The sequence below is a fragment of the Struthio camelus genome, chromosome 8 (assembly GCF_040807025.1).
Source record: "Struthio camelus isolate bStrCam1 chromosome 8, bStrCam1.hap1, whole genome shotgun sequence".
Lineage (NCBI taxonomy): Eukaryota > Metazoa > Chordata > Aves > Struthioniformes > Struthionidae > Struthio > Struthio camelus.
This window is the reverse complement of record NC_090949.1, coordinates 3,236,272-3,246,893: the sequence shown is the minus strand read 5'-3', so window position 1 is coordinate 3,246,893 and position 10,622 is coordinate 3,236,272. Positions and strand designations below refer to the sequence as shown.

Sequence of the window (10,622 nt, the reverse complement as noted above, 5' to 3'; positions counted from 1 at the left end):
GTGCGCGTTTTATTTAGGCATGTGTGTTTCATGAATAGAATTGAGGGAGGAAGGAAAATTATTTTGCAGGAGTATTTTTTTTTTTTTTTTTTTAATGTAAACCAGCGTCATAAGCATAACACCGAGTTGAAGACTTAAAGTAGTAGTATCAGTAGACAGTTTTACAGGCAGGACTCTGGGGCACCAGCGTTACCCAGGAGTTGCATGAAGCAGCTGAGAACTAAATCCAGCACACCCATGTCCCGGACTTGTAACTTAATTACAGCCCCGTCCTCCTCTCTGTTGCTAAATGTTCGGTGCTCTCTGATTTGTGGTCGCTGGTGAGGACAGACTTTGTTTCCTAACAGCTAAGGATAAGGGGAGGGGTGGCGTGTTTGTACTTTGGGCTGTCTCTCTTAATTATAAGGTTGTATATGACAAAGCAACTACATCAGTCTGCTGCAAACGAAGTCTGGGGCCAACGCTGCATCGTGAAACCAACGCTTCAGCGATCTGATGCGCGTGCGAAGGCGATACACACTGCTGGAACAGCTTTGAGCGCTCTCAGCAAGCAAACTAAAAACAAGGGGCCGTGGTAGAAGTAGTTTTCTGGAGATTCTCAACTTGTAAAAAATGCTTGAAAAAATGTAAATGACGGAGCAGGAGTAATTTTAGGTAGCTCTCTGACAGGTAACACAGGCAGAAGTTTGCTCAGGGAGAAGTCCTACTCTTTCCCGTTCATCCGTTTACTCTAGGAAGCAGCAAGGCAAAAGACAATGGAGGTCTCAAAATTACTGAGATGTCCTTATGTCAGCACAAGCCAGGCTGTTGAGTAGGTGTTGCTTCTTAACAGTTTTCCTGTTTGCACATCTAATCCCTTTCTGTTCAGCTTGATACTTCTGGCCAGAGTTCACAGTCCTACTCGGGAGAATTGGTTAGTCTGGATTCTATTTTTACTGCAGCTGGTCAACGGTTTGCTCTGCCGTGATGACTTCAGTATATCACTTGTGGGCTAATAGTTTGCCTGACCACAGTTTTCCCCTCGGCCTGCTACTTGTCTTTGGAACAGACAACTCCTACAGCTTACAGGGTGACGATTAGAGTTGGATTTTATCGCTGGGCAGACGGTCATGAGCTGAACCTCCAGCAGTCCTCGCAACGTGTGGGCGACTGCAGCCTCGGTACAGATGCAGCAATTCAGTGTCTGGGTCAGCCGGTGTCTGCAGTGAAGTCATACCCTTAATGTCGCTGTGGGCATTTTCTCCTTGGTGTTGGGCCACTGTGGTGTGGCTATGTCCTTTGCAAACCTCTAGATTTCAGACTTGTGGAGGAGTTTCTGCTGGTATCAGCTGTGTTATTTTTTCAGTTCTTCCTGACTCAACTCTTACTCAGTTATTCACGAGCCAGCTTTGCTGCCGTAAGATGATTAATTCTGCTTTTTTTTTTTTTTTTTTTTTGGAAAAATCATAAGAAATACATGCACGCACACATATATAAATACCGAAAAATATTATAAGAAATTTAGAAAAGAGATTAAAGGAATTGTCATTTGTTGCTTATTTGTATTGGAGAGGGATCATTTTGGTTAGGGTCTCTGTGTCAGCGTGATACAGGTGTAAAATAGTGAGACTTGGCTGAAGCAACCATGGTTCTTCCGAAATAGTTGTGAGAACCTGTTGAAGGCTCTTACAGAATCTAGATTTTTTGAATCGGTAAATATAGGCATGTGTCACTGTTGAAAGCCAAAGCACATACAAATTGAAGGGTTTCACGGGCTCTTCTGTTTCTATTTTTAAAAAAGAAGTAGAAAAAGAGGGCAGTATCCAGAGGAAAAGATAGCGAGAAAGTAGCAGGCGCAGCCTGAATAAGTATGTGCTATGACCACGATATTGTATATTGTTTGTAAAGGTTCCTTAGGAGGTAGGTCACCTCCTGTGGAACCTCCTGTAGGTAGGTTTTTGATACAGTGGCTTGAATTGTAAGAGCCGAGCGGCTTGGACCAACGCGCTGATGCTGTCCGTGGGGTCGAGCTGGAGTGCGAGGCAGTCTCCTCCCTGAGCCCGAGCTCCCGTCGCAGGAGAGCGAGCCTGCTCCCTCCAGGCTGTGCCGGTGGGCGAGCCCACGTCTAGGCAGTGTGGGCAGTCAGGCGGCTTGGGCAAACCTAAGATTGGCAGTAAGATAGCAGTTTAAATGTAAGCACTGTGAGGCAAGAGCCTGACACCTGTTCCTGGCTCTAATATTTAACACTTAACAATTTACCCACTGGCTCTGTACTGCGTCCCTGTGGATGACTTATGTTGTCCGTTTTGTCATACGCAGTGCTGATGCTCATAATGGTCTGCGGTAGGGTAGTCAAACTTACAGACTCTATAGAAAAAGTAAAAATAACCCTGAGTCACTGGCCTCCTGTTCATTAAGTTTTTTACTTGATTTATTTTTGCATGTCTTCCTACTTCTTATTTCATTCAGGACTGTGATGTTCTGGGTGCCCTTAAAAAGGCTGCTTTCCTGGCTTTGCAGGGGGCAGGAAGCACCAGAAACCCAAAGGAAAAAGAAAAATCGGCTTATGGATATTTTTGCACCTTGCTTTTCACCTTTCCTTCATTGTCTTAGGGATGCTTAAACTTTGAATATTGATGTGAACTAACAGTTAATTAGGGAGTCCGTACATTACTAATGATGTCCCTTGCATAAGGAATATGCATATATCTGTTCCAGAACATATACTTAGATATAATTGTATCTGTTTTTATTGGAGGAAGATAATTACAAACACAAGCATGTTGTTTTAAAAAAAAAAAGGCTATTTTAACGATACCAAGTTGTCACTGACTGACTAAATGGCTTAAAGCAAGTTCTGTAGAGAGGAGGAGTGTTATTCATTGAGATTAGAGGGGAAAAAAAGCGAGTAATGAAGAACCTGTTTGGTAGGTGTGGCTGCAGGAAAATCAAGCAACCTTAATACAAGGTCTGACCTTGCAGTAAAGCTGCAGGGTGCAGTTGCGCTTTGAGATGCTCTATCCAGTATGCATTTCACTTATGTTTTGAATGGGGATTCTCTCTTTTTCAGTTTTCGGACAAAGCAAAACTTGTTTTGATGGTTTTTGGTTCTGGAGCTTAATCACCTCTAACTCTCTGACTTCCAGGTGGAGCACCAGTATTCCCACGTATTCACTGTGACAGTAAGGAAAGCCACAAATGTCACAAAAGGAGCGATTGGCGATATGCGTGAGTATTTTTCTTTTTTGGTTTCACATCTTTCATCTCTCTTCTAGGAGACTGTTCCCTTAGGCAGGGGGAGATGACACAATAACCTTGTCATGCATTCAGAGATTGTGGTTCTCCCCCCCCCCTTGCTTGTTAAACCTAGGGCAATGTACCTATTTCATTGCTCACTCACTTCAGCTCATAAAGCAGCTTTGCTGCTCCTTCCTTCCATTGATCCAAAAAAGATGAATGAGTGAGTTGTACATAATTTGCCTACAAGCAAGCAACACCTACATTTAGCTTTTGGCTTAGTCGGAAATGCTGTTCTGAGTATAGTGAAACTGGCAATTGCTGTATCTTCAAAAGGCTGTGGTTTGGGAACACTTAGAAAGAAACCCAAAGCTCTGCTGAGTCAACGCTGTAGAAAGAGAAAGAAAGAAAAAGAAAAAAGACAGATAAGCAGATCTCATGATGGAGAGTTATATGAGACACCACTGCTTCTTCTCCTTTCTGTTGCAATTCTGAATGTCCAGACTTAGCTGTGGAACAGGAAACTACTGGGATGAATGACCTGTGAAAACTCTTGTCTGCTCTTAAGGGGGGAAAGAGGGAGAACGTAATGTATTGGCTTAAACTGTTTGAAAAAAAAAAAAAAAGTATTTTTTAATTATGACTGTGTTGCTATCAGTTCATCTCTCCCTTTCCCTGGCACCTCATGCAGAGCACTGTATTACCTGATACTGCAGGTTGAGGCTAGGAGGATGAGTATGGTGCCTTGTTCCCCCTCTTCAGGGAGCTGTGATCAGGCCTGTTTGATATACACTTGTTTCTTTCCTAGTACATTCCTGCAAACTGCTTTCAGGTCAAAATACAGCAGCTGCTCTAACATGTAGCTTTGCTGCAGCATGTTAACAATTCTTTTATGTTTAGTGTCCAGTATTCATATTAAACATGGGGGGGTAGCTGGGAGTGGCAGCAAGGAGGGGCGCATACAAGAGCTCATAGTATGAGGGGAGAGTGGGGGACCCTGGCAGAAAGGGGGAAGGAATTGGGAGTCTAGTTTATATCTAGTGTGGGGAGCATGCAGAGAAGATGCACTGGAGCATTGTCCACGTGGCGTCTGAGAGAGTAATCTATACAAGAGATGCGCTCCTTTGGGAGCGCAAAGATCCCTGGCATGAGGGAGTGTGGGGAGCATGGAAAGGGAAGAAAGGGATGTGAAAAAGAGAAGGTAGGGGGAATGGGAGCTCCATGACATTAAAGGGAGTAAGAGGCAACGTGGAAGGGGTGAAGAAGAAAGCTGGGAGCCCATGCTAATTTTTTTTTTTTTTCCTTTTTGGCCTTCAGAACTGGTATGGTCTTGTAATTCCAATAAATATCTATCAGTAAAATTGGTGTTTTTCCAGCAAAACTCTTTCCATGAAAACTTAGTGAATTATCAAAACTGAAAAGTTATGCTAGAATGGCTTCTTATGCTCAAGGGCCATTGAAAACTGCTTGGTTTCCTGCTGGCTTGCCTAAGGCAGCTGCGAATGCTCCCTAGCCTGAAGCACCGGCACTCTGGGGCATCTCAGCATGGGCTTCCAAGGTCCTGGGGCTTATGCTTGAGTGCCTGGAGTCGTGTCAAACGCTCCAAAGTCAAAAACTTTTGAATGAAAAAATACTTGTTTCCTGTGTATTTATGAAACTCGGAGTATTGGAGCCTGAAAGTTATTTGATCAAATTGGTAAACCATGTTAAGCACCTGAGAAAGACACAAGAAGTTGTGAGCAGCGCGGGGCCATTACAGTTAGTCATGCTGATCAATATCTTTTTAAATTTGATTTCTCAAAACCTGAATCTATTCCAGGACTGTGCCAGCTTTTGCACTGAATTTCTCATCTCAGGCATAGAGTTCACTGCCAGGGACATTTAATGTGAGATGCCCCGGTCTGGGTCTGGACCCGAGTGTTGCTCTCCCACATCAGACGTTACCAAACTGTTGACCTTTCTCATACGGGTTTTTCCTAATCCCCTCTGTCAGAGTTGCTCCACTTTGTGTAGATAATGAACTGTTCTGCAGGCCAGAGAGGTAACGTTACATTGTGGTGGTGGTGAAGATTGTGGGGAATGTGAGATTTCAATTCATCTTTTGCATCTGTTCTTTGTTCTGTGTCCCAGGTGAATGCTCGAGATGCTAAAAAGTCTCCCATGAGAGATTTTCAATTCATTTAAATGTCCTTATATATTCACTGCCCAGAGTATAAACTGGAACTCTCTCTCTCCCTTTTGGAAAGGCTTTACTTGATGGGATGGGGATTTATACCTTAGGGGAGGTTTCTGAAGAGATTCTTGTCCTCTGGCCCAGGGCACGGGTGGCCAGCAGCTTTTGCTCACTAGAAGCGCCGGTGTATGTGCACAATGCGTTGCAGCCACTTTATTCATTTTACGGGTTTGCCGTTCTTTCCCATGCCTGATAACTTTCTAGAACAGATGTGAAGGATCTGACTAGATTTAAGTTCATTAAGTGTATGGAAATGCTCGCATTTGTGCTATATGCGTGATACTTCTGAGGTCTACCCCTGCTCAAGGAGCTGTAAATGAGAGGTCTGGGGTACACAGTCTTTAACTCTGTTCATGGTTGGGCATGGAGGGTCTGACTTTTCATCCCTGACAGAAAGCATGTCATAGTTATCCACACTGCAGTCTCCTTAGGCCTAGATTGGGGATCTATATAGTATTGTAAGTAAATTTCCAACACTCCTCAGGTTCTTCATTAGTGAAGAAATGACAACCGGAAAAATGGTTGTCACTCCTAAAACTAGGTAATAGATGCATGCTAAGTTATAATATCCACAGGCTGTGTTTCGTTGTGTGAACAGGTCATGCACAACTCTGCTGATTCAAGACATAGTCTTAGTTTCCTGGCTGATCTGAATGCCTGGAAAAACGGGGAAAGTTGGAGCTTAGGATAGCTTCGAGCCTTCTATTTTTATTTTGCTTGGCTGAGATTTCTCATTGTCTCTGTAAGCTTTAAAATCTTTGTAGAGTGATCTGACTAAGACTGGCGAACAAATCTGAATTTGGGTTGTATCAGGATCTGAGTCTCTAAGCTACAGCAGCTGTTTTGTTTCTCACTGATAAAGCATGTCAAAATAAACAAAGAATGACAAAAATTGCATCACATGGATTTTCCATGACAGTATTTTTCATTTGTACCTGAAGGAAGTTAGTATATTTACATCACTTTGCCTTTCTGTAGATGTGTGTGTGTGTGTGTGGGGGGGGGGGTGATAGATGAGAGTTAACTGTGTGTCTGTGTGGTGTTTTTTTTTCTTTTCTTTTTTTTTTTTAATCATGACCCATGGTGTAAAGAAGTTTTGACAGCCCCTACTCAAAAGACAGACTACCTCCTTCTCAGTAGTTCATTCAAGTGCCTTCTATTTCAGATGTCTGTTCATTTTCTCTTGCCTTCATATAAGAGTATAGCCTTTATTGATTTCAATTACTTTAATTTCATCACTTCCCTTTCAAGGTGTCTTTCACACTCTGGAAGTTTTCCTAACAACATCCAATCAATGCAGTTCTGTCTTTACAAGAGGTTGAAATTCTGTTTAAGTGACTGCTGCTGTAACAGCTGTAGTGAACTTTTCTGGTTCAGTTGCTCTGCAGGCTGCAAGATTTATGAGAAGAGCAACTTCAGCCTATACAATAGCTCAACATCTGCATGTTTTTGGAGAGGACTTAATTTTCTTCATTTGTTAGCTTTCTGCTGGCCACAGGGTTAACAGACCTTGCAAAATCTTTTCTCTGACCAGAGCTTTTGGAGAAGACCTTGACTCCAGTCCAGCAAAATCTTGCACAGTAGGTGTTGAGTCCCAAGTCTACTCCAGGTACCAAAGCATACTGCAAAACCCTTCCTTGCTTCCATGAAAACAGAGGGGATTACAAAAAAAACAAAAACAAAATCAAGATCTGCAGAGTGTTGAAAGAGACCTTGCAAACTGTGGTCCTTTTTTGAAAGGATCTCTCCCTTTTGTATTTTCTAGGGGCTTGGTGGAAAATTGGACCAAATGAAGTATTGGAAAATTTGTCCTATGTTTCTAAAGATCTCTTTAAAGTATACTGGCTTTCCGAACAGTATGTAGCCTCTACAAAGGACAACAGTTATGACTCTATTCTTAGTGGTCTGATCTTAGTAATCTTCCTTAATCCTGTTTTGGATTCATTTGCAGCTTTTATTTGCTTTATCTACTTTTCTTATTATGATAACATACAGGTTAACTCTGGGCATCTTAGGGAAAGGATACCTTTTTTTGAAATAATCAAAATTGTTTAAAGTTTGGATAGCTCATGGCTTTAGAACTCAGCTTATATCCCAGTTTCTGTCCATCCAGTTAGAATTAAGGATGCATTTCCACTGTGGTTATGCTGCTCAGATAAACAAGTTACTTAAAGTATTGGGAGCAGTCCAGTCAACAGAGCTTAACGGTGCTTGCAAAACTTGCCAGCATGAAGATGGAAAGCAGCTGATCATGTTCGTAGGCCATGCTGCTGCAACCAGCAATACACTTCCCCTGCAGGCTAAAGAGATGTTCTTGCACTGTCTCACTGACATGTTCCCTGCGTCCTCCAACGGAAAGGAGGAGCCGTGGTGTTGCACAGGGCGAGCGTGTGCCTTGTCCTGGCTGCAGCATGAGCCTGAGCCCTGGCCCTGGCTGCTGGACATGGCTCAGCAACATGGGAGGGAAAGAAGAGGTAAGTTCCAGTGCAATCTCACAGTCACCCTTTCTATCTTCATAGCCTTCTGCCTTGGGGTTGTCTTCACTTCTGGCCGTAGCTCTGAGTGTCCAAACTGGCTCACTTAAAGCCACGATCACAGTAGTTGAGCGCAGTCTAGGCGTACGTACGCGGTACGTTAAACATGAGCTAGCTGAAAGGGAGGGAACTGGAGACTGCCTGCTTGTAACAGAGTAGAGACACAACAGCTTGTGTTATAGCAGTTCATTCAGGACTAATCCGGGCTGGTAAGTGTTTCACCTTGACTTGGCTACAGTATATGTGTTTTAACTGTTGAAGTGTCAGATAACCCTTTCTACAAGGCCATGAAGCAGGACCTGTTTTTTTTTTTTTTTTTCCCCCTGGGAGTTGCGAGAGAGAAAACAAAAACTAAACTCTTCTCCCTGCTGACATAACCACCTGGGAAAAGTAGGTCAGAGCTGGCTAATCTTCCCGCAAGCTGCTATCCAGATCTGCTTGTGGCCAGGAGCCATAAGACGTGCTAGATGCCTTACAGAGCAAATGAGAATGGGAGTGCTGCAAGTTGTTCACAGGGAGGAGATAGTGGTGTTTCTGTTTGGACCTATGCTGTGCCTATCTGTCACAACTGCTCGTGAAATTTCTACTGGAAATCTCAGTCTAACCTTGATGTAAACGTAGGCCTGATTATAATTTCCTTGACGCGTTGCAATGTTTTTGCCCTGTTGCAGGGTTAGACATAAGTAGTGCTGGGAGGTTAAAGTCATGTTGAACGCCCTCGTGTATTCCACAGTGAAACTATCTAGAAAAATGTTGCATTTTCCAGTTGCAGAAATATCTTTTTGATGTAAACAGATGTGAACACTTGGCATGTCAATAAGGAGGCCAGGACTATTTTGGTAAAATATCAGTGAAAACTAAAGTTGTCATGTTGAGGGAAGGCTGTCCTGTATCTCCTTCAGACTGTAGTAACATCAGAGCAATCACACTGGGTTAGACCGAGGATTCATTTTGCCCAATATCCTGTGGAGCCTCCTCGTCTTCCCCCTCCTGGCCCTCACCAAGCTGGTCATCTGTGGCTCCAGGAGAAGGAAGCTTGATGGTGACTGTGGGAACTGTTTCTGTTCCTGCCTCCTCTCACACCTACAGGCAGAGAACTTCACTGGGGGCTCCTTGGATGCCTTCAGGGAATGGTGGATGCTGCTGTTTCTTCATTTTTAACCTTTAACCTTTGATCTCCCTCCTTTTATTCTGTTTTTCCTCTAATCATTTCATTTCTTCCTGCTTTCTTTTCTCTTCCCTCTTATCCCTCTTCCCAGTGAGGGCTTTGAGGTTTTGTTAGGGTTGGGCTAGTGCCTGAGTCTAAGAGAATATCAAGAAGAACATGTGATACTTTCCCCTGATCTTCTCTGAGCACCCAGCTGTTTTCAGCAGAGGGCCTTCCTGAGCTGGATGTGGTTCTGATGTAATTAATAGCCCTCACTGAGTTTCTCTTGTATGAACAACTTTACTGTTTTCCTTGAATCCATGCAAGTCTTCTCATCCACACCTACTTTGGTGAGGAATTCTACAGGATACTGTCTAGTCTGGAGAGGCACCTTTTATTTGTTTTGAAACTGACTCTTGCGAGTGTAACTTGAAGTACCCCCTAGTAACTCCACTGCGTTTTCATGGTATTGCCTTTCTCTGATATATCAGTCCTTACCGAAGAAAAGGTTATTGGGTTTTTTTTGGTTGTTTTTTTTTTGTTTTTACTGCTATATAAATATGCAAATTTGTATATTTCTGACTGATGAATGCATCCTGAAAGGGAATCGTTCCTCATCTTCATCTGTACAAAAAGGAACACATTTGTAAAGCCTATGTCAGTGAAAACAATGCTCTGCCGAAGTGTCCTGCAATCGGTATCAAATACAGGACATTTCAAATATAGGAAACAGCTGCTTGCACCATGCTAGATTGTGCCATGCTTGTTTGGCCTGATTAACTTGTATGCGTGATCCCTTTCCCTCTATGGAGCTGTTAAGGTTGGTGTGCATACGCTGTTCTGACTAAGTGCTTCACCATCCGTTCTTAGTACTCCAGATGAAATGCCTCCAATAACTGCACCCAACAGCAAGGTTAGTGCAGAAACGATTCATAAGTGACACTTAAGTTTCCTGTAATTGCTTGCAGTAGCACTGATGACGGTTTGCCTAAGACACGATGTTTATGTAGGCAGCTTGAGCCTATACTTAGCTACGATCCTTCCTAGTTAGGACAGCTCCAGGTTTTTGAAACATGTTCCTGACTACTGTGTGAATTAAAGTCAAAGGAAGAGCCTATTCTCACTAAGGCCTTGAGGCTGCGCTTCAGCAATATAGTAAATCCAGCTTCAGGGCTCCTGGTAGTGGATCAAAACCTCTGGAAGCTTACGATACCAGACCCAGATCCAGTATAAACTTGTTCTGCCAATTCAGAATGTGTTGGCAGGTTACATTTTTATTAGTAGACTTCATGCCAAGCTAGAAATAATCTATACTCCATCAGCCAAAATAAATGTGGAATAAAAGTCATATTGTGGGTTTTGTGTAATTTACCAGGAATGTGAGGATATGGCTCAATGTGCTCTAGATGAAATTATCACTGCGCAGATCTGGCATTATCGTGGAACCACAGGCATCGCTCCGCTGGGCAGCCGTACCCTCTGTTCCTTCCTC

At 43.1% G+C, this 10,622-nt stretch overlaps 1 protein-coding gene across 4 annotated transcripts in view; it reads left to right on the top strand.

Moving 5' to 3' along the window:
- PLA2G4A (phospholipase A2 group IVA) overlaps window positions 1–10,622 on the top strand; it is an 81,801-nt gene that overhangs the window by 21,633 nt on the left and 49,546 nt on the right. For all 4 annotated transcript variants that reach the window (XM_068952046.1, XM_068952042.1, XM_068952044.1 and 1 more), the window contains one exon: window positions 3,126–3,207. In XM_068952046.1, the coding sequence (XP_068808147.1) occupies window positions 3,126–3,207 (82 nt within the window). The remainder of the gene's footprint in view (window positions 1–3,125; window positions 3,208–10,622) is intronic.